The sequence below is a fragment of the Dromaius novaehollandiae genome, chromosome W (genome assembly GCF_036370855.1).
Source record: "Dromaius novaehollandiae isolate bDroNov1 chromosome W, bDroNov1.hap1, whole genome shotgun sequence".
Taxonomy (NCBI): domain Eukaryota; kingdom Metazoa; phylum Chordata; class Aves; order Casuariiformes; family Dromaiidae; genus Dromaius; species Dromaius novaehollandiae.
The window spans coordinates 29102978-29127462 of NC_088130.1; the positions used below are offsets into that span (position 1 = coordinate 29102978).

The 24485-nt window shown below is 38.8% G+C and overlaps 1 protein-coding gene across 5 annotated transcripts in view; it reads left to right on the plus strand.

Annotated features, from left to right (window-relative positions):
* LOC112995234 (band 4.1-like protein 4A) overlaps positions 1-24485 on the plus strand; it is a 142600-nt gene that overhangs the window by 92070 nt on the left and 26045 nt on the right. For 4 of the 5 annotated variants that reach the window (XM_064500586.1, XM_064500587.1, XM_064500588.1 and 1 more), the window contains exons 11-17: positions 930-1021; positions 1663-1740; positions 5700-5812; positions 14475-14556; positions 18448-18531; positions 21133-21246; positions 23122-23169. In XM_064500586.1, the coding sequence (XP_064356656.1) occupies positions 930-1021; positions 1663-1740; positions 5700-5812; positions 14475-14556; positions 18448-18531; positions 21133-21246; positions 23122-23169 (611 nt within the window). The remainder of the gene's footprint in view (positions 1-929; positions 1022-1662; positions 1741-5699; positions 5813-14474; positions 14557-18447; positions 18532-21132; positions 21247-23121; positions 23170-24485) is intronic. The other variant, XM_064500589.1, reaches the window with a different exon arrangement.

The following is a 24485-nucleotide window of genomic DNA, read 5'->3' on the forward strand; positions in this document are numbered from 1 at the left end:
TTCACACTGAGTTCTCATGAGTATGTGACCTTTCACAAAATTAAAACATTACAAAGTGTATGGATACCCACATTAAGTTTTAGGTCAGATTTGTGCCTCTTGTAATACATGTCACCAGAAAGATGTAAGCAAAGGACATAAATCCAAGTCCCATATTTCCTTCTCTGGTGGTCCTTCTTGTCTATTGGAAGTATTTCACAGTTTGTAGATGTCTGTCTTCTCTTTCATATTTCCCTATGGTTCATGGTTTTTCATATCTGCCGTACTGACTGCCAGTTTCCTGTGAATAGACTTAAAGCTTTTGAATATTCTTTTTTTGTTGTCTTTCTTCCTATAGCTGTTCCCTCTGCAGGTGGATTTTAAGTCTTTTTGCATTGACCCTTTTTTTCAAATATTTTGAATCAGTCTGAAGTTAATGTTATTCCTATATCTTTCCTTCCACTCACCTTTTTGATTTCCAGATTTACCTAATTTCTTCTCTGCATGCATGTCCTGTGCATTTTCTCTTTGTATCATTGCTCCATAGTAGTTTATGACAAATCTTCAATTTTTCTGCTCCCTTTATTCCTTCCCTGTATATACTGCTAAACAGAGCTCTGGGAAGAATATATTTTTTTACTTGACCACATAAGGTGCATTTTCAGAAAACATCAGAAACAGACTATATGAAAAACCTTTTCTGCTTTTTGGTTAGGAGGAAGCTGATGTCTGTGGAAGAGAATCAGGGAACAGAAGCGTTTCAGTAATATCCTTGCTCTTCTTTTTTTCCATGTCTAAGGAATCAATCCTTTAAATAATTATTTTCAGGGAATGAGAAATGAAAAAACTTTTTTAAATGAAGAATTGTACAAAATTGCTCAGTAGATGGAAGTTCACTTCACTGGCAGAATCCTTCCTAGCAACATTGATTTGTTTTGTTTTGTTTTCAGTGCAATGAAACTTCCTTCTTCTTTGAAGCACGTAACAAGACTACATGTAAGCATCTCTGGAAATGCTGTGTAGAACATCACACATTTTTCAGGTGAGTGATGCTGAAATTTAATGTGATTTTGTTACTGAAATGAGGGATACTACATTGAATAAGAACCTTGCTGTAGCTACAAATGATGTAACACAGACTTGCTGCCTAACAACTCTTGTTTTCTCTTGATTATAGAATGCTCTTAAAAGTTGATGCCTTCCTATTTTATGATGATATAAAACGTTTCCACTGTTATACCTCTCAAAACATATTTGGTTACCATTGCAAAATCACTGCTAAAAATACACAAGGGTCTTTAGCTAGGAATCTGTTCATGGAATGCTTGGGGTTGGCTTTAACAGTATTTTAAATGTGTAAGCTCAGAATTCCTCCTATAGTGTCATTTCTGTGTCATGGTGTTTTTGCATGCCAGTGTGAAATACTGAGCAAAAGGCTGTTATTGCCAATATTTTATACTAGACCCTAAAATAAAAAGAAGATGGGGGCATAAACATGTGGCTTTGTGGAACTCTGAACCCATTAAGAGTCTGTCTAGGGGTGGGAATGAAGAAGAGCTAACAGAAAATTATTTTTCAGAATTTCAAGTTTGTATTTATCATTTCTCCTCTTAGGAAAGGGAGTCTAATTCAGACCTATCAATGTGAACTTAACTCTGTTGTTTTATTTTTCAAACTATGTAGAATGCCAGAAAATGAGTCAAACTCTCTGTCAAGAAAATTCAGCAAGTTTGGATCCATAGGTCATAAACATCGATACAGGTGAATTTATTTCTTTGTATAAACTTCTGTTCAATTAATTCCTTCTTTATTCCTGTTTCTTCTCTTGTCTTCCAATTACAGAAAGCAGTTATGTGTCTCCCCACCCAGACTGTCACTCAGAGAAGTTCTGTTCACAAAGGGGGACTCCGGGCCACTTTAACTGACTCCATTTTTCCATGTCCAAGGCCTTGGCAGGCAGTTTTAGGACAAATGTAAAAGTTACTTCTCATTGTCCAGATTGCCAGAGCTGTCTAGGACCTGCTGTAGCCCGTAGTGAAAGTGAGAGGAACCCTGACAGTTCTTAAAGTTAAAATCTCATTATAAGTTGTGAAATTATTTTCATGCCTTGAAGGTTTTTTTCTGGCAACTGGGGAATACCAAAGCAGAGAGGCATGCTGGCTGTCACCTGTCCTCAGGGAATTAGCAAAGGAGTGGTACAGAACAGTACAGAAAATTTGTAACTGTGAGGGCCTCCGTTACAGCTGCTTGGGCATGGTAATTGAGCTGTTGCAAGGGCTGTTGATCTGGTTGGTTATGTCTAGTCTTGTAGCAGTAATGTTTTTGTAGCACTGCTGATTTGAGAATATAAGTGAGGGAAGATCTGAAGGGATATGGGAATATCTTTTCTAACTGGACTATCTGGGAAAAACTGGGTAAGCTTTCAATCCTGCAGGCCCTTTTTATGTCTGAAAGAAGCAGCAAACTTTCAGGCGAAGGGTGTACAGGGAGCAGTTGCTCTCAGTTTTAACCTGAGTTAACCCACTGGACAGCATGACATAAAGGACAGTTAATACTGTGGCGCAGAAGAAGATGTGGCAAGGGGAGAGGACTTAAGATAACTCTAGCTGCAGAATCACAGAGGACTAGCAGGAGATGGGATATAGAAAAAATAGAAATATGACAGAACCCAATAGTTTTATTGAGCCTGTGCTCCTTAAGTCTGTTGAAACAACAGGGTCTTTGTTTAGTGAGTAAGACACTGGATTTGTCATTTGGAGACCCCTGTTTTAAATCCTGTTCTGTCACATTGGCTGAACAATTTTGAGGAAAATAATCTATGGTCTGATTTTTAGAATTGCATATTCAGTGCATATCCAATGAACCTGAAGAGGAGGGTGTGGAGCAGCAAATCAAAATCACATCTGAAAGCTAAGCCCCTTTGTTTTTCCATCCTCATTTGCCCTGTTTATCAAGTGACTCTAAAAATAGTTTTTCATCCTTTGTATTTGTTTTGAAGCTGCTGGGTGAAAGAGCAGTTATGTATTATATAATATATACTATATTCATAAATTCTAGAGGTTTTTTTCTGTGTCCTATAAATGCACCAGTTTGTTTAGGGTTTAGGTTTATTTTATTTTCGTCTTGTCTGTCTGTCTTTTTCCTATTTGTATTTCCACCATCACTCAAGAAGTACGTATATTACCGTAGGTAACATTGATAATCGTTATTTGTTAGGCAGTTCTTTGTCACTGCCTCCTAGGAAGATATCCTAAAATCAACAACCATAACTCTCCATTTGTCAAGTGACTCCCAGTTAGTAGCTGTAGTAGCTATTAATAGTAGTGTGCAGTAGTAGCTCTCTTACACTTGTCCCTTGTTGATCAGGATTTAAGATCCAGCTTGTAGGGAAAGTGTTGCAGATGGAGAGATGACTATGCCAGTGCTGGGCCTGAGCTTGTTTGACTGAATCTGGACTGTGTCCAGTCAGGATCACAGGTGTGTTTCTGTGCCATCCTCTCCGATGTATTTGGCTTATTATGTTATCTGCTGCATCCCAGCTTCCCCTTACTCTAGATAATGGAGGATTGATTGTACTGCCATTGGGGTTTCCGGTTTGATCCCGACTGGCATAACTTCATCTGTGACACTGGTATGGAATATATTGAATTTCTGCCAGAGTACTGAATGGTTGGAGCATGTCAGTGGATGGGAGCATGGCAGATTATGTGCTGTAGGAAAATAAGGTTTTGTTTACCAGGACCTTCCTAGGAATATTAAAAAAATACAGTGTAGCAGTTACTACATTTGAGTCATTTCTGCCAGTGGTATGTTAAGTCCCTTTTCTCTTGGACGTGGTTCTTCTCTTTATTATTATTTATTCATCTATTTATTTAACAGCTCCAGTGTTGATCTGTGATTTGAATTGCCATATTGGAGTGATCGTTACTGCCAGCAATTTTTGTAATGTTAGTTTTGTCTAGAACTTATTTAAGTATAGCTCTCTGGTCTTGTATAGCGTTCCCTGTTTTACTGTAGTAGTTGTTGAGGATTTCCCCCTGATCTGAGCTGGTATTCTAGTTAATTGGACTGTGACATCTAGTTACACCGTATTGATTACCCAGTATTAATCATAAATAGTGATAATCAGTTGGTGTTTGACACATTAACTGTCCTTGGAATGCAGAGCAACGACGATAGGTAACAGCATTTTCATATGCCTTGAGTATCTTTTCTTTGTTTATCCCTCAGCTTTGATTATTTCCCTTCTTTGCCTTTTGTAGTAGTCGTAGCACCAAAAGCAGTGACAGTATTGTCTATCTGCATACATCATTAGGTCAAAGCAGGAGCCATAATTCTCTTCTTGGACTGTGTTTATATTGGGACTGTAATATTATGTTTTGTTTTGTTTTTTTAATTTTCCAGGTACTTCTTGTTAGGTGGCAGGCTGATACCAAGAAAACAACTTCCCTAACTTAGGATCAGATGCTTTGGTTAATACATAGAGGTGTTAGTGTGAGTGGAAGGTCTTATCCCCAGGTGTTTTGTTAAAATTGCTTTTGGAATTTGCAAGACTAGCATGGTTGCAGAACTTAAAAGTTGAGCGGAAATGTTTTCTGGTTAACTTGGGAACAAAAGAACATGAAACTGAATGTCAAAAAACAGCATTACTTTGATGTAATGTTAGAGATTTTTTTTGTCCTTTAATCCTTTTACAAATTTTAAGAAGATCAAAATTCTGCAGTGCTGATTACTCCTGTGGTGCTATTGGTGAAAACACAATCATCCTAGTGGAGTCTATTCACATAGCTCAGAATATCTACATATGTAATGCCTGGTATAATTGCTTGGCACTTGCTAGCAAGACATCTGATTACTTTCAAAACATGGAACTGCAGGTGTTGCAGCAATTGGGAGTTACTATGAACAATTACTTCTTTTGTATAATAAGTTTCCTGAAGCAAACTAAGAGTTTCGGGGAGGAATATGGGGCCTGGTTCACATTTGTATTATGACCACTTTATCCTGCTTAGTCACATGGAAAGGGGCTTTAAAATGAGCATAAAACAATTTATTTATACTTTTAATAACTTTTTCCATTGTGTGATGGAAAAGAGACGTACTATAAATGGGAGTTAGGTCTTGTACTCAATTTAATATCAGTCAGGCCTGTGCTAGCGAGAGTACATTATTACAGTTTGCTTTGCAGTGGGTTTTTCATGCCCTCTTTATTGTCACCCCACTATGGTAGAGCAAGTAGCCACTTACTGATTGAAACTGAACAACCTTAAATGTGTGTTTTACTGAGATAAGAATTTACAAAAAGAATTCAGGAAATAAAACAATCAAATTATTTAAGAAAATTAAATGTTAGAAGATAGGCGGTTACAAAAGGTCGCACTATCTTAACCCCTTCCTAGTAAACCACCATTCTGTTTTGGTTGCTTAGCTCCCCTGGAAAATAGCAAATACAGAAGAGAGATCAACACAATCTGTTGATGATTCTGCCATTGTCTGAAAAACAGAAGTGAATAAATAGCATGGAAGGTAGTGCTATGCAGCTCATCATGAGAGCAGGAGTATTAGAGTTCGCATGAGAAGTGAGTAGCTAAGAAAAAGTGCTGCCCAAACCATGCGCAGTTTTTCAGTCTAAGTATTTTCTGCTTCTTAGATCCTACATTTTTCCATGTGTTTATCTGATTTTGTTTTATGTAATTTTGTAATTTTGGTGCATTTTCAAGTGGCAGGACAGCTTTGCAAATGACCAGAGACCTTTCTATTCAGCTTCCCCGGCCTGACCAGTGTATTGAAAGAAGTCGCAGTAAGACTTATCCGAAAAGAACACTACAGACTGGTAAGTCTTTCTATGCTGTGCATATGGAAAGATTTCTTCTTTGGCATAGGAGTCGTTCTGTTTTCAAGAAGCAAGTCAAAAATGCTGCAGTATCCCCAAGGATCTCTCAAAATGCATTTTCTCCCTTTTTTTTTGTTTTAGATCACTATAGACATAACCTTAAATGGATCTAAAAATTCCAGCTTTTATTCACAAAGTCACAAAAAGTAGATCAAAGATGATAAAAATCCGTATTTGTAGGTCTAAATGGAGAGTATGAAATGGAAGTTTGAAAACAGGCAGTTAGCACATATTTTTTCTCGAAAACTCTGTCTGAAGGATTTATATTTGCATTGCTTAGTTAGGATGCCATAGTTCCAACTGCTTAACCCAAGGTGTCTCTCTTTTACATCCTTTTCCCAGTTTGATGAAACTAGTGTAGTGTCCTTTTATTTTGATATTAAATGGAATAGAAGTTAATGCCATGCCCTCTGAAGTTTTAACATGCTTCAGATTTGTGAGTTGGAAAGTCATAACTGCATTCTGAAAATGTCAGGGGAAGCTGGAAGTTTTTGCAGGCATCAGAGGAAACATTTAAGATTAAGCACACATCCCAGGAGCTGTACCCAAAACAATGAATGTTTCCAGAAATCTAGTAATAGGGACAAAAAGTTTTTCTAATTTCAAGCTCCAGTTCTACATGTGATTATGTACCTACCCTTAACTTCACTCGTGCCAGTAACTGTACAGATTTCAGTGGAACTCATGTGCATGGAGTTAAGCCTGTGTGCATGTATGTTGGTGATTTGTGGAAAACGTGTTTACGCTTTAAAATGTAAGTAAGCTTTTACTTCATCACAAGTTAATATAGCATCACAAACTTTTGAGAGTCACCATTTTTGAAAAGAAAGCAGGTGTATACATCTAGAAATCACCTATGTTGATTCTGGATGGCGTCTTTGGATTCAGGAACAAAGTTGGTGTGTCTAGAAGTTTTCTGTCCCTATTCTGCCTGTTAGCTGCAATAGGCATTGAAGTGTAGTGTCATTACAAGTATTATCCCTGGAAAATACAAGCGGTTCACAACAGATTTTTTTGGCATTAAGTACAAGAAGGGAAGGACTGTTTTGCATTTGGATTATGGTATCTTTTTGCAGTGTCTGCAGGTGTGAATGGGTGCCTAAACACAGAAGAAGCTGTTCCTTCCTGAACCTAGGAACTTAGACTTTTGTTCAGCTGGGCCATGCCATGCTTACACATGCACCATGCTTAAGGTGGTAGTTCCAGATGTATGGCATTTCCCACCTCATTGCTCTCCAGTTCAGTTTTGTAGAAAATTTTATGGCTATTCAGAGGTAAACTTGTCATTTGAAACTCAGCCCTTCAGTTGGAAATAATATCTGCCTTAGCACAGGTACTGAATCTCTGTCTGTATTGCTGTAGGGGTGTGTGTTGTGCTCGTTGATTGTTGCGATCTCTTAACTAACTGTGAGGAAAACTGTGACCTTCTTATAATCTATTTTAAAGATGTAAGGTGATGCCGGATTTGCTGAGCAATGCATGTTTGTTGTTTTGGTGGATTTATTTGTTTTATTTCCAAAATAAAATAGACTACTTTTTCACCATCTTATTCATATGTATTTGTGTAATCTGTATCCTCCATCCTGGTATGTTAGGGATTTGTTTTGCTTTTAATTCAACTTAATTTATTACCTGTGTGTTCTGAATGTGCAGTTCCTTTCCACTGGTGAGGGTGTATTACCTGAAATGATTTTTAAGTAAAAAGAATTTTATTCGTATCCCACTTAATATTTGGGGTAAGAGAAGTGAGCCACGTCATTCAGACTCCATCATTCCCTGTAAATGAGGATAGTTTTGAGTCTTTATTTTTTCATTTTGTATTTGGGCATTCGCACTGATAAAAAGCTTGTACTGTTTCTCTATTTAAATAGATTCTCAGGCACTGAGGGCAGGTTAATGCTGCTTCTCCTCCATGTGACAATCCGTTGCATCTCATTAGGAGAAATCCTCCGCTTTTCACATAAACAGGTTCTTAGATGCAACATTGTTGAGTCCAGGTAACACAATAAATCAAGTTTTGTTTGTTGATATATTTTACTTGGTTAAAAATACTAACCCACTGTAGATTTTAGTTTTACAGAAATGAGATTGGTGCTGTAAATAGTCTCATGAGTTACTTAAAACTTTCTGTGACTGAAATGTCTGACAATAATATGACAATGCTTATTAAAATAAACATTTCTTTAACACAGTGAGATTACATTAGTGGTTATCTTTGATAGCTAGTCTTTTTAGTTTTATTTTGCTTATGGAATTATAAGATTAAATATGCCCTGTTCAGCATTTGTAACAGGCTGAATTTTGTTTGCTTCTATAAATTACAGATTTCTTAAGGTATTTTCTGCCAAATGCCACTTACGTTGGTACCCAGCTGGATATGGCTTAAAATTTGTCTTGTTGTAATGAAAAGTAGAGTTCCATTTATTCTCCTGTCCCCCAAACCCAAAGCCCGGTAACAACTTGCAAATAGTTCTTACGCTGTAGTTTTCCTTCCCACCTTCTCTGAGTTCAGCATCTTTCTTCCCCAGCTTCTTTACCTTTTTCCTCTTTTTAAGATTGCAAAATGAAATACATGAAAAAATACCTTCTTTCTGCAGCCAGTTCAGTTAGCTGTTTTGCTTTTTGTTATCTGTCAGTGCCAAGAATGGGCCCAGCTGCAGCTATGGTTTGGGGGCAGTGAGACTAATCAGTGACCCTACGAATGCGAGGCTGTAGCATGTGCATTCTGCATTGCCTCCATCGTAGAGGTGTGTATGAAAGTGCTAAACCCTCTGACTTCTCTGACATCTCAAGTTTTCCTTTGTTCTTCCTTTGTACCCCTGTTCTGCTGTTATTAGCAATTACATAGCACGTGTTTTTCATCTTTTCTTTCTGTCACTTAAATGTGGAGGTTAGATATCTTTTGAACCACTGAGTGACTAATAATGTTTCCTTGTCTCACTGGTCCATTAAAATACACTAAGGCCATTAGGACTATAGCTACTTGGTGAACGCCCTGTTAAGAGTTGGAGTAGATGCCAAAACAATGATTAAAAAATATTTATTTTTATATTTTTAGTAAAAATATATGTGCTTTAAAGGAGGGATTGAAGGAGACGATAATGCGAACAGAGAGAAACTAGCTTTTTTAGGTAATAGCCACTGCCACCGACTGACTCCCTTGATAAGATAGACGTTTTAGACTTAGCACAGCAGATTATTTTCCTAGAAACCTGATTAGAGTTTCATAAAATGCAGTAACCTCCCTTTTATCACTCACTTAATACGTTATATTTGTCAGCTCTTCTACGGTTAGTGGAAAAATCAGACCAGGAAATTCAATGACTGTGTAATCAATGTTTTTATACTACTGAATTGTTTTTCCTGCCTGTATGTTTAGGTAAGTTTTTAACTTCGTGGTCAGAAGGAGAAGAGGGTTTGGGGGTTTTTGTGAGCATAATACCTGAAACTTGAGATACACATAGCTTGTTTAGTTTGCACGTTCTCTTTATTTCATTTCAGTTAAGAAAGAGTTACAATTACATTTTGTTCTGGTTATAAATAATAAACTCAAACAGTGGAACAGGATCTCGCATTGTTCTGTCCTATTCTGTTATGATAAGACTGACATTTTCTTCGGCTTTCGCAATAGTGTGTGCGGGCTGCCCGATGAAAGCGTTCATTACCCTGGCTCCTCAGGAACGCTCCCTCTTGCAAAACATTGATATGACCAAACCTGTTGCCACGGGTCTGAGTTTATTCAGCAGTGGAAAATGCATCGCTTAGTGTTTGCTGTTGTCTGGTAACTGAGGACTTGGTTTGTCACTGCCTCACGCACTAGTGTAGAATAGATGCCACCATTCCGATTTAAAAGCAAGGTGGGAAATCAAAAGTGAGTATTAGCATTATGGTACTGTGTCGTGTGGGGTCTGGGTCAGGGCTCTGTTCCGATAGTCCTGAGCACACGCAATCACAGTCCCGGCCCTGACAAACCTACGTAATGTCAGAAACACCCAGCATTGTCCTGCTGGGAGCATCTCCGTCATGGTATGGAGAACAGTTGGCTTTGAGCATTCAGTCATGAGTCTTTTCCCAGCAAACTGTGAGATTGGGTTTACAAGTTAAATTTCAGAAAATGAGCATTGGGATACTATTATTTACTTAGATATTTACTTTGAGCTTTCAGAGCAGAGCACACAAGAATTTCTCTGAAAGTATGAGAGGTAGAAACCTCCCGTGTTTTCTGCATAATTGCACATCTTGAGAAACCTGGGCTTCAGGAAAGGCACAGTTCTAGTGAGAGGATTAGCCACCCTGAATATGTATGAATTCGTATACAACAGCCATTTTCTTTATCTGAGTTCTCATAACACAGGAGATAGTTCAGAGATGTGCAGGGCAGTATGCTGAAGTAAAGGACTGATTTAGAAAATTGTGGTTTTATCTTTCTGTCTGAACAGTTGTTGTATTCAGATCCATAAAACAGAAATGTTTAGTTTGGGTAAGGATTTGGTTGCCAGAAATCTGACTGTCCATTATTTACAGCTCTGTTTTTCACTGAACATCAGGGTCTGTAGACACTTCTAAGGCAGAATGTGTTTGCTTCGTATATGTGTGTGAAATTCCAGAAGGGATTTGCACTGGAAAAAATTGAAAACCACTGATTTGATGTACAAGAGTTAAGTCAATTGACTCATATTCACGTTTTTCTTTTGTTGTTTTGTCCAGAACAATAAGCTACGTTAGAGGAAAATTGCTCCATTCTGGGAAACAAGCTCCTGTTGAATGGCTAGCAATACCAGCCATAAGGAGTTTTTAATATACATTTCTCTGTGGTCTGTGACCCAAATACAGGAACTGGATTTGACAGTTTTTTAAGGGGATAACTATATAGCAGGTACCTCTATAAACTGACTTTTGCCTGAGGTAAATTAGCACCAAAGAAGCTGTGAAATGATTTACTAACTTTAAAGGTTTTTTAAAATCAGAGATTTTGTAAAAGGACGGATTTGGCCACCTTTGCATTTCATGTGTATGGTGTGAGATAAAACCTTTGAGACTACTGTTTTGGAAATAAGTTTAGTAAATAAATGTTGTCAGAGAGTAAGCTAAGCTATGTTATTGCCTAGACACACAGAAGTCCATCCACTTTTATAAGCTCTTACTAACATGCAGTACAGAGCATGAACTCTTACTGTTTTCCTTTTGCTCACGCTATCTTCTGCCCTCATTAATAGATTTAAATATAAACACTACTTCCAGGCAATGTCAATGGAATGAGTTTAACTGATAAGAAACAGACATGACGTAATTAGTTTTGCCAGGCTCCCGAAGTTACACGCTTTTGGAGATTTTAAGATCTAATGGTCTGTTTAAATTTGAATGCAAAAGTTGGGGTCAAGATTGCTGTAAAAGCAAATCAAAGCATGTGCATTCACATTATTGGAAAAGTTCAGTTCAGTGAAAACTGACTGTAACTTTTATTTAACGAAAGATAAACAACCAGGAAAACCTGCTACAAGTGAGATGTTCAAGATTTCTGGCTATCTAAGGTATTTTTGAGAGGCCTATTACCTTGGCATGTGAGAAACAGTAATATAGATAAGATATGGCAATAGGGTTAGTATTTGGACAATTTTTCTGGAGTCTGTTCTTGTATTAGGGATACTATATCACGCAGACATGTATGTTGGTAGAACAGCATTGTATAAGGCCAATATAATATAATAGTTTTGCTATCTCATCATTTGATGACAAATGCAAGCCAACTGTACCTGAATGCACCAAAAAGGCGGGGGGTGGAGGGGGGATCCGGAACCCTGACATATCCTATAGTTTAGCACTGACCTACTCTGTCTTCATTTCACTGCCAATATCTTCCTTAAAGTTGGTAAATTTCTTTCCCCATTCTTACTTGCTGTCATCTTTATTTGTTACTTTTGACTGTAGGCATTCTCCTCTCTTTAGAGGTCACAGCAAGAATTTTTGTAGCAGTTTTTTATGCCTTTAGTGAAGATTGAAGATTTTTGTTCCACATGTTTTCTTATCCACATTCATCCAAAAAAGCTTTTGGGTTTCTTAAGCCATTAATTCTTCTTTCGATAGTTCTGTCCTTTTACCAAGTGGGTTTTAATGGCAGTGTAGCTATTGCTTTGTTCTTGAAAACAGAAAATAACTGTGTGGGTAGATGTACAGTGCTTCAGCGAGTCTGTAAAGTTGGTTGACTGTTCCTGTATAAAATAGTGTGTTCATTCAGAATACCTAAATAGTACTTTCAGTTCTGTCCATGAATTTGTGTGCATTCTTCATTTCTTTATTTAGAATATTCCATATTCTTCCTAATTCTTAAACTTGCATAAACAATAAAAAGAGCAGACAAAGTCACAATCTGTGCTTCATCGGGAGTACAAAGACTTTCTGTCCGTACCTACCTTAGAGGAGCAAAGGATGTACAAGACAGGACCCTGGCAGCTCCCCTGCCAGACACTGGTCTGAAAAACTAAATAGGGAAAGTAGTAAACTGCATTATAAAAAAGTGGTAAAGTCAAAGACATAAAGGGCTTGACTGACTTGCCTACACAAGGTGACTAATGCCACTTGAGACCCTCTATCTATCTGAGACATCTGCAGAAGACTGGCAGATGTAGCTTGTAGGAAACCCACATCCTTCTGGAGGGGGCAGTTGATGTCCAGACAAGATGCGGTAGGGCATCTCAAATGCCTATGTTGAAGTAGGATGGACCCTAGAGACTTCGTATGTTAAAGGGGTGATGTGGGAAGTTGAACAAGCTATGGAGAAAACTTACAGTGCAGAATTGAGTTGCTGTTTGATTTTAGACATTTGGTTATAGTTTTAGCCAAACAAAAAGGCTCCAATTTTGTACCACTGTGTTAACAGTATGGTGCTGTTGCTTCTTTCCAGAAGACCCAGCATTTTCCTGCTATCAGTTTTATGGTTTCAATCGATATGTAATGGAAATCCTTCATTATCTTCAGTAAGCACCCTAAGAGTCCTGTCCGGGACTGAGGTGCATCATTAGTGGTGATGTTTTGTTGTTTTACATCTGCTTCTAGAGATGGGAACAGTTTTGTTAGAAATGACTGAAATTGCCATTGAGATAGAAAGAGAACATGCAAACTGAAGAAAAATTACTTTTTTAACATCTTCATATGGAATGGCAAGAAAAAATTTGCCACTTTTTTTTGCAAATGGACCCTTTTAAAACTAATGAATCAAACCAAATCTCCTCAGATGGGTACTAAGGTGAACTAGGGAATAAATAGTTCACCATTTTAATAGGGAAATTAAAATGCCATTCAGTTGTATTGGAAGCCTTGGAATCGTTCCATAGAGCTGTGTTGTCAGGTAATTTTCTCTCTGTTAGAAGAAGTTTGGCATGTACCTTTTTCTTTTTTTTTCCTCAGCCTTTCCACAGAGGCAGCATAGATGAATATTAATGGCACAGCATGAAAACTAAAAAAACAGCACTAATAAAAACCAACCTGTCTTGGTGATTGATGTATTTTTTGTTTGTTGTTGAAGCTCTAACAGATCTGCATGATGTACCTGCTCTACATACCAAGTTAAATAGGTTGCTGCTTTTTCTTTTAACTATACTGAGGTGTATACAGCTGTATGCATAACTTTATCTTGCCATTTAGAATTTAACCCAGTATTATATATCCAGATCCTATGGTCCTCAGTGCTCCTAAATCATGAATGCACCAATCTGTTTCTTTGGAGCCTGAAATATGGGAAAGAGGATTTTCCTTCTCCTTCTTTAGGTTCCCTTTAGTGGCTCTGGTGGGGGGCTCCAGTGCCAACAGCGCAGAAAGAGTGGGACCAAACGTGTAGAGCATTGGGCACAAAATTGGAAAATAGGCAGGTAACATCTAAATACCGGCCAGGTGTTTCTGACTCATTGAAAGTGAGCATAGGCTATTTCTGTTAGAGTATTATTCTTTATTGTGTCTCTCTATTTACATTATTAGTTCTCAAATCCATTAGTTCATTGTTTTCCTGGGCGTAACTTAAGAAATATTTCTGATGTGTGCACAGTGTTACTATATCAATTCACAACTACTTTATGCACATGGTTACTAGATCAAGTTTCTTAGAAAAAACATTTAGTCTTGCTTTACTCTAATGGAAGAGTACTCTAATCTTTTACACTCCAATGGATTGTTTTAGAGGCCACAGGTACTACACTGGAGATTTCCAAACTTTTTCAGAGTGTATACCATACTTAATAAGGTTATATTCTCCTCACACCTTTCTTTTTATCAGTGACTGAGCAGGGAATTCCCTCCTGTTTGCAGTGGCATAATGTCCGTGTGGGAGCAACAGCTCCTAACTCCTCCATCTCATGTACAAGAGTAATGAATGTCACCCATGTTGAACTTTCTTGCAATGTGGTACAACTAGAAATAACGATAAGATACCAAAACATGCTCCTTATACACCGTTAGGAAGTACAGCATACACTCACTGTTTTGTTTGTTATTTTATCTCGTGTACTGTATTGTGTTCAGTAGGATTATATAAGGTTTTAGTACACTGATTAGGCTGAAGAGATGTGCAAGGGGACTGCTAAAGGATTATTTTGTATTTTTATTTTTTCAGGATCTAACAGCATAAATCAGGTTACAACAAATGGGGAAAATGAAGGAACTACCAAAATTATTGCACCTTCTCCAGTGAAAAGGTAAATAGACCAACATTTCACTTCCAGTTTTTAGAAGACCATGTATTACATTGAGTAGAGAAACTCTTTTAGTAATCACTAATCATGTTTTTTCCTGCCCTTAAAATTTAGGATTCCCTGATCTTACCTGCTGACAAAGGCCACAGAATGTTGCCCAATAATTTGTATTAACAAACCCTGATCTTCGGGCTGAACTGGAACAGACGTTCCAGGTGATAAACAGAGCTTGGGAACCCATGAATCCGAGCACGTTAATAGGAAAACAAACAATCTGAGATATAAACATGAAAAATGAGATTATGACACAAATTATGATTATGACGAAGAATGACTTCTTTGCCGCGGTGGATTGCCATGGCTCATCTGACTTCTAATGGTCTGCGTTGTTAAATTTTCAGTGCTGAAATACGCATCTCTGGTTATTAGGCGTATTTGAGAGAAAGAGATGAGGCTCAGATTCAGAAAGGGATTTACATCCCCACCCTTAATTTAGGTGGAATTTAGGTGCCTGACTCAAAACAGTGATCTTACAAAACCGTGAGTCAAGAACTCGGCACCTAACTTTTTTGCTTAGTTGCCTAAATGGCTGCGTCTCTGCCTGCCCAGTAACCCCGACAAGTTTTGTGAGCTGAGCAACTCTAGCCTTGTCTCTTTTTCAAAGCTGTGGGCTTCACATTCTAGGTGCCTGGATTGGCCTCTGAAGAAGGGTATAAAAGACTTACTCCAAACTCTTGGTGGCTAATGTTTCCTATTGCCTAATAATTAGAACAGTTGCCCAAAACGAGAAGAGCTGAGTTAAGTTACTTCCTTGGTTTGAGGGAATTTGAAGCTGGTGTTCCAGCCCTTTGAAAACTGTTCTGATCACACGTTGAAAACTGTTCTGATCACACGTTAAAAGAAAGTTTATGATGTTGCTGTTTCATCCTGTTGAAGGTAGGCCACTGACCCGAAAACAGTGCAGGATTTGTGAGGAGTTGGAAAGAGACAAAGCAAGAGATACCCTTATTTTGTAGTTCAGAGATGATAGCATTGAGAAGGGGGAGCCCTTAACTACAGCTTGTGCTCCTTGTGCTGTTTATAATTTTTTACCAGTGATTCATTTGAAGCAAGTGGATAGGTGGGTTGTAGATCAGGGAACAGAATAAAGGGCTTTCAACATGGCAGTTTCAGAGTTTCTGGGTGTAGTTTTTAACTTCACATTTTAAAAATAATTCTCAGGCTCCTCACTGATGGATGTTTTTAAGTAGTGTTAGTCACTTTTAAAGTAAAAAAAAAAAAAAAAAAAAAAGGAAGGAAGCTTTTTTTCTTGCACATTTTCTCTTAAGAAGTTTGACCTATTACCACTTTGTATTCCAGACATTTATCTGCATAGAAGATGCACAAAAAAAGAAATATCTCTATGTTTATACATTACATAATTTATTTTTTAGTTTTGTTGGTTTGTTTTTCTTCTTGTCTGTGTCTGTATGTGTAAAATATTTGCCAGGTCCACCAAACTTAGTATACCTGACAGACAGCACACACCCTTTGTGGGGCATTTACAGTTTGATAGTTTACTCCATTCCACTTTAATTCTCGCATTACTTGCCAGTCATTCTTACAAAGCATCTTTTAGCAGCTCTTATAACCTGAGTTTTTGTAGCTTAACTGCTGAGATGTATCTTTGGTCATTTCTGCATAAATAGTAAAAATTCAAGGTAAACAGACCCTCCCCCCCCCAGTAATCTCCCGTGAAATTCAGATGCCAGCCTTTTCAAATACTCTGAATGAACTCAGTCCCTTTTGCAACTACATTCCTGGAGATAATGCCGGTATCTGAAGAGCTGCCATACTCCAGCTCTCTAGCTGTTAAGTGTCTGTCTGCTCTGAATGAGTAATGACCTAGGAATCTAATGCAGTTAATTCACCTCCCAGGATTATTTCTCTCTCTCTCTTTTTTAAGATTTGAAAGCATAGTCTAAATTTCTTTAAACTCAACCTCGATCTGAGAATTGCTCAGTAGTTTGTGCTGTGCAAAACTAGTTGTTTTCTGTAGTATGGGACAGAAACATTTACTCAAGTAACTTGTTCAGTCTGCAGTAAGCTTATGTTTTTAAGGCTGGGAAATAGATTCTGTGCACATATGAGTCAATAATTAATGGGTACAGTATTAAGAAAATGATTTACCTGATAAAGTGGACTCTAATTTCGTTTCCTGCTGACCTACTGTAGCTTTGCCTTTTGTTCACTGTGTGAGAATTAAATGATTAACTTGGTGACCTATAGTAACCAAAGGCTGAGGTTAAAAGTGGATTAGTGAGCTAAGTAGCCACTATCCCTGCATAAAGCTGAGTCTGTTGCCTCCTGCTCTGAGCAAAGAATTCTGGCTTATTTCCCCCTCTCTATAAGCATCTGTAAAAGCCTATTTTGCTGTTTAAGTTGCACTTGGGAAGCATCTGTAGCATTAATATTTGTAGTGGGATGCTGTCAGTAATACTTCTTGAAGAGATTAGTGGCAACTAATATGGCTGTCTAGTTTGGTATTGGGTGAGCTGCTTGTTCATCTCGTGAGCGAGCACTAGATGTGACAGTGCAAGAAAAGCATGACTAGCCGCTGGAGAGAGAGAGAGGCAAAAAGCACATGCCAGCCAGAGGCTGCCACACAACACTTGGAGTGGCAGCGAGCAGGCTATCTGGCTGCATTAGTGGGGTGAGAGTTGTGAAATCTGACAGTGTGAGAAAGAAAAAAGAAAAAAAGAAATTAGAGCATCCTGTTGTTTCTCTCCCCCTGCCCCCAACGGTAGGGTAGGAGACTGGGTACAAACCCTGGTATACATCTCTTAAAGCCAGGTCCCTGTCTTGAGTGTCCTGGTGCTCTGACTTGCAGGAGTCAGTGAAGACAGCTCTTTCACTTTGTTGGATCAGTGCTCTGAACAGATGCTTTCCTGCTTTTCTAGCAGAAAGACAGTGGACGGAGTTACTAGGGAAGGGATGAGAAGAAAGTAGAAAACATCACTGTGCTACTTCATGAATCTGTGGTCTGTCATGTTTTGAATAGTTATCCCCCCTGCCTTTCTCTTAAAAAGATACTATAGACCTAGAAAAATAGTAGAGAAGCATAAGAAGGAGAGTCAGAGATATGTGATAGCTCCTGTACTGGGAGAGACTAAACAAACTATGACTCTTTCACTTGGAAAAGAGATGGGGGGCAGGTGTTAGAAATTAAGAAAAAGAAAAAGAAAAAGGGATGGAGACAGTGATTAGAGAACCATCATTCATATTTGTTTTTGTTTTGTTTTTCTTTTTCCCCATAAACCTAGAACTAGCAAGGATTAAATAATGGAAGTTTAGAAGCAGGTGGAAGTTTTGAAACAAAATGCAGTAATTTTTTGTACCATAGTTAAATACTGGAACTCACTGCAACCAGGCACCGTTCCTGCCAAAAATAAAAGTATTTTCAAAAAGTGTTTAGATAAATCAATGGAAGAAAGTTCCATCAAGAACTCTGGTTCAAAAAAAGGGGCGGGGGGCCAGGTAAGGCCTCTGGTTCAGTAATTCATTAACTGCATGTTGTGGAAAGCTGTGAGGACATCCTGTATATTTGCCCTGTTGTTAGATTTTTTGCTTAAGTGTCTGTTCTCATCTGTTCTGAGACAAGATTGATCTTTTTTGGACTTAGTGCAGCCATAACTATGAGACTGCAGAGCTGATTTTAAAGTTATGGTTTTTTCTTCCAATCTCTTTCTAGGCAAGATTAGTTAACGTAGCAGCCGTTTGCCTTCTTTCACATCGCTGGCAAATACCTGTATGCCAGGGTGGGTGGATCAACACTTTAAGAGGTCGGGGGCGGGGGGAGAAAAGATGGTCTGTACAATATAGGTTTTAAAAAAACATATCTATACTTTTATTTAGCTTTAAAAAGATGAAAAATGAAAACAGTCCAGAAACCCAAAGAAGTAAAACAAGTGCACCGTGGGAGGAAAATGGCCCACAGAGGTAAGGCAAGGCATGATGTCTTAGGTGTAAATATCATGCCTTGGCAATAAGGTGAAGCACATTGGTAATAATATATTAATGTATTAGCAGGGTCATAATAAATCTGTCATAACTGGCATGGATAAATAATCAGTTAAAAATCTGGCAAGAGAGGGTAGGAGGAAATGATCACTGGATGGGAGTCGCCAGTGGCATTCTACAGAGATCTGTGCTTAGATCTCTGCTATTCAGCAATTCTGTAAAAGAGCGGGAGAGAAGGGTGAGGAGGCTTGATGGTGAAACAAAATTATTTAGGATATCAGGAATGAAAGGTGACTGTGAGGAGTGGCAGAAAATCTTAAGAGACAGAGTGACTAGTCACTAAATGATAGATGACGTTCTGAGTCACTAAATGTGGAGTGAGGCATGGGGTGGGGAAATAATCCTGGCTTCCCAAGGGAAATGAGGTGCCATGGATGGCCATTACCATTTAGGACTGGGATTTGGGGATTATGGTGGATAGCTTTATGAAAAAAAATATTAGCAATTATTAGGAAAGGTATAGAGAAGAAAGCAAGAGAACAGCATTATGCCATTATATAAATTTGTGGATCATGTGTTTGCTCCTTGAATAATAAGTACAGTTCTGATGTCCTTATCCCAGAATGGTTAGAATAAAGCTGGTAAAGGCTTTGAGAGATGCAGTAAGGATGATCACAGGTATGCATGACTGTAGAGGAAATATGCACAAGGAATAACTGCGTAAACTAGGACTCTTCAGTCTAGAAAAGAGATTTCAGGGAACATGATGGAGGTCTAGAAAATCATGAATAGTATAGAGAACAGGGGTAGAGATCAAGAATTCTTGTATTTTTCCAGCGTAGGAATTTGGGAGTGTCAGAAGAAGGTAGTTAGGAGCCCTTTAAAAGCACTCAAAAGGAGTAGTGACTCCCAGTGAGCAGGAGACCTGTTGCGCTCCATTAGAAGGGATGCTCGAAGTTAATGAGTGCCTGAGCGAGACAGAGCCAGTACATAGAACAGAAGTCCACCGAGGTCTCCTAAACACAGAGGAACAGCACGTGGGTGTGGAAGTCCTCTGGGCTGGAAATAGTTCGGGACTGAGAGAGCACTGGGGGAACTGTCATACACATTTACCTCCTTTTCTGTAAATGGTTGCTTATAGCCACTGTTGGAAATGGGCCACTGAATTAGATGCATCATTGGTGGGATTCAGTATGAGCCTACTTTTATGTGATGATTCAAGTCTACACCTAGTATTTTACCTGGCATTTTTTGCTGAAGTTCCTGTGTTATTGTGGGCACCGTGATGATTTACTGTTTGGTCCTATTGCAAATATCAAGAGTTTTCAAAATGAGAACAAAGCAGTGTGTCAATATTCTCTTGCTAGGGTAGACGTTTATTTGTGATGTTTAAAGAAGTGATGTCAGCTTGCCACATTACAGCTTCAGAGTTGAAATAGTTCTCAGAATAGAAGGAAATTTATACACTAACAGCCAAGGTACAGAAAGATTGAATTTTTGCAAATCCTATTCTAAAGGACTGTGCAGTTTTGGACACATAAGAAGACTGTGTGCTGCACAGAGGATTTCACCACTTTTAATAAAGATTTTCTAGTTCTGAAATGCATTCACTTTGAGGTGAACCGTGACAGCTTTTTAACTGAGCAGAGCAGTGTTGGCATGAGCAGTCTGCACAGGGAGGTGAGGAAGAACAATGTATCTGATTCAAAGACTAGAGGGTTTTACGAAAGCAGAAAGAAATACCTTAACTGGAGTTTGGTGAGAATATTGTATTTACCACATAGCTGTGATGAAAAGGGCTAAGTAAGATTAGATGAAGATGTGTTATTGAGTTTAGCATACTTCATCCAAAAAAAATGCTGGTACTGCTGTTGCATCATTGAACCATCTTGGAGTAATTTGTACTCTGTCATAGGCTCTAGTAAAGTGTTGGAAGAGTGCCTTACATTTTGGTAGGAAGGCACTACAGGACAATCCATACAAGCATTTTGTAACCAGCAGTATGGTCTACATCTAACTCTTGGGTCCTAGCCAGGCTTAAGTACATAACCTGAAGCTTGAAACACCTCCATGCCAATGGCAGAGGATTGTATGGATGAACTCAGGATCCTGAGTATTAGCTTTGTGGTAAAGAGACACTTCAGGATATTAACACTGTTTTAATGCCTCTGTTCATGAAAAAAGTATATAAAGCATATACGTGCATTGGAATGTCTAGCTCTCGGTTGCATAAGTTGTTCTAAAGTACAAAAATTTTATTGTGCTAAAAGAAACACATATATGCTTGGTTGTACATCTTGTAAGTTTAGAGCTGTGGTGTCAGTGCTAAGTGGACTCTCTCCTATGTTTTCAAGGTTAAGTGTAAAATATTTATTCCTGGAAAGCAGTACCACCTGTATTCACATAGCGCGTGCGTGCACACACACACGTATAACTGAATATATATATATGTATATGTGCGTGCGTGTGTGTGCATGTGTGTCCCTTCTCATTATTTTTGTAGACTGAATGTGGGTTAGCTGACTTAACTTTCCTGGAAGTTTTAAAGGTCAATTGTTTGCTCTTCCTTCTTAACTCTAGTGGGCTGTATAATTCTCCCAGTGACCGCAATAAATCACCAAAGTTTCCTTACTCTCGGCGATGGAACCCATCAGCTGGCAGTGAGAATGAATCTGGGCAGCCGGTCCGGAGGAGGTAAGAGCACTGAGGCTTATCAGCGTTAGATGCTTCTTAGGTAGAAATCTTGGGGTGCTGCATGCTCTGTGTTCAGTCAGGGCTCTTGGAGACACAGCCGGGTCCTGTGAAAATCAGCACTGTAGGGGTCAATTGTCAGTACAAAACAAGACTGAATAAAATGCCAGATCTGCTTTTGGAAAGGAAGCTTCAGTCAGGCTTTTGCCTGTTTGCTGTTCTTGGTACGAGGAAAATAATACTGAAAATCCAAGAACTTGCATTATTTGCACTTGCAAGATCCTTTTAGTTGCTGCAGCTATTCTTCCCTTGTAAAGCAGAGGATTAAGGTTGCTTGCTTGACAATGAGCTTCTGATACAGAACAGTATTTTGCTTTAAGTACATTGCTTTGCTTTAAGTACAGCAAAGAATAAACATGTGAGCCGTTAAGCTGTCTTCAACAGTCCCATGTGCAAATTACTTTACATTAGAGTATGCCAGTAAAAATACAACTATGATTACTTAATGTGTTTTTAATGAGTATGTGCTGAATTGAGTAACTTAAAGAGGTAAAATGACATGGATGGAGATTCTGCTGCATCTTCTGGAGTATGGCCAAAAGGCAAATTACAGGGATAGTCCAGGTCCTGAAATGATGTAGTTTTGAGGAACTACATCTTACCTGGGATGATTTGTCTTGCTGAGAAATTGCTTTCATCATCTGAGCTAGCTAAGGTACCCCAGTGCTATGGTTTGCAGTGAAGTATAGACAAGCAGAGCCACTCTACCATATTTATAGTGGTCTTCTAGGGCTGCTTTATGAGCCAGCACACTAGAGTTAAACTTGCTTCTGACATCTCTGATGCTGCTCCTTGTTCAGCCCTCAGAGCCAGGGTTTGCAAAGGGATCTTTGAAGATACAGCTGTATTGATGAGGAAATCTTCTCCTAGATAGGTACAGAGATTTTACATTTGTTTTCTGAGCTGCTCCAGACGTTTTGTCTGCCATTAGCAGTCTAGAACAGGAATGAAGAAACTCGTCCATGGAATCTGCTTAGTGAGTCTCATGCCTGAGTTAAGGTAAATCAATGTAGCTCTCTTTAAGTCAATGCAGCAGTGTTGATTTACACTGTTGGACATAGCGTTTGTGAGTGTTAATAGCAATGTATTTCCTGAGATGGATTGATGGATTTTCTGATTCATTTCTAGCTTGGTTGTCAAAAGGACTTGCTGGGCTTTGCAAAAACACAGGAATATAGATGTGCAGTGCAAAAACCGTCTTGTATCATGAAAAGAATAATGTTTGTGTACCATGCAGGAGGGGATTTTTTGAGATGCAAAGTGTTTATCATCTGGGATTTGCATTTGGCTCATCTACTAGGTGGACAGGTGGTCATGCCAATAAGAAGTTTTCTCTTGGGTCACCACACCACCAGAATGTTTTTAAAAGTCTTATCTCATATGTGAGACTGCGAAGGCTGACAATAGTGAGTAGATACTAACCTAATTATGTCTTCCTGAATCTCAGGTTTTATTCATGCACTTTCCTTTTTCATGTGTTTAATAACAATAGCCATGTTGTTTATGTGCTCCTTACTGGAATTAAGAGGAAGACATCCGGTTTTGCTATGCTAGAAACAGTAGGAAGCTCTAAACTCCAGCTTACTGTGCTCGACCTTGCAAGTCAGGGGTTTGCAATGAGAACTTGAATGGGATCATGCAGCTTATTGTAAAGGTGGCTTGCAAAGTTTCAAACAAGCACATGCCCCCTTTTTTCTTTTTCTGAAATCCTACTAAAAAAAAAACCTGTGTGAAGGTTTTGTTGAAAGGATGTGTGCTTTTTTGTATTCGTGTTAAGTGGCTGAGTGGTATTTCATTAAAACTTCCTTAATGTCATAGGAAGGCCCAAAACAGTGGCGAAGATTCAGATTTAAAGCAAAGGAGAAGGTAAGTATATAATCTATAGCAGTGATGAAATGATAACAAAAGTACTGATCATGTTTTAGTTCCCTGCATTCCCTCCTCCCCCATCCTCTTGAATGTTTAAAAGGCTTGTTGTGTTCCACTCATACATGTTTTTCTTTCCTGCCTTACTTTTGCTAAAATGCTCTAGAGTATAACCTCATCACAGCACAGATTCATACAAGGTGCACATTGTTACTATACCATGCTAGTAGTGGTTTGTGGAAGCTTCCTGAAGGCTTGTCTGCAACTTGAAAGTCCATTCCTGAGGTTGGAGGTTTGGGATTTTACATCTGCAATGCTGAAGATTTTGTTCTGAATTCTCTAACCTCTCACTCTACTTTAATTAACCTGTTTTGAAAGTGAGTTAATTGATATTTGAGATGAATTGTCCTGCAAAAGGTAGGTACAGAGGCATATCTGTTCTGATTCAACTTCTTGTAGTCTTCCCACTGTGTCTTACACGTTTTTGCTGCATTTTTTTTAAACTTGTTTTCTTCCTGTGCAGTCTTGACTGGATGTCAACTTCCAAATAAAATGCTGGTGTGCAATTAGGTATGCACTTTCACGACTCAACTTTTGGCAAGTTCTTTTTTTGTGGAGTTCTCTAGTATCACATCTGACTTCTGTGACTTTGCCCAGTGCTGCTCTCTGCTCCTGTCCTCCTGTCCTGGCTGCTGGAAAGAGGAGACAGTGCAATTCGTTTTGGTGTCAGTGTCTATTGAATCTTGTGAAGGAGAGGAAACACCTCCAGGATCTGATCCACTGCTGCAGCGCAGGAAAGGAGTTCTGGCACAGTAATAGAAATCTCGGGGACAATCACAGGAAGTGAGGGAGAAAGCTCACATACTTTACACCTATTGTAACACAACAGGGTAACTTTTTGAAGGATATTGCCATTACACTCTGCCAGGGATAGTCATGTGGTAGATGACCAGCACACAAAGCAGAGAGAATTGAGTTAGACATCTCAGGTGGAAAACTTCAGGACTCAGAAGGGACCTCTTCCTAAAAACTCTGTCTGCTATTTTACATTACAAACGTGTGTGTCTGTTCCAGACACCAGAATTGTTTAATGGAATAGACTTTCTTCACCTCCTCACAATTTAGCTACCCTCCTTTCATTTTAATCAGAAAAGGGCTGCACCAGAATATGAACCTTATGTCAGTTGTTTCTCTGAAGTACCAAATCCTGCAGCCTCCCAGGCCTGTAGGTCCCCTCTTGGGCTGTGTATGTTCTGCCTCTGTTGCCTAACTGACAATGCCTTCCTTCCTGTCCTTGTGTCAGACCACACAGAGGC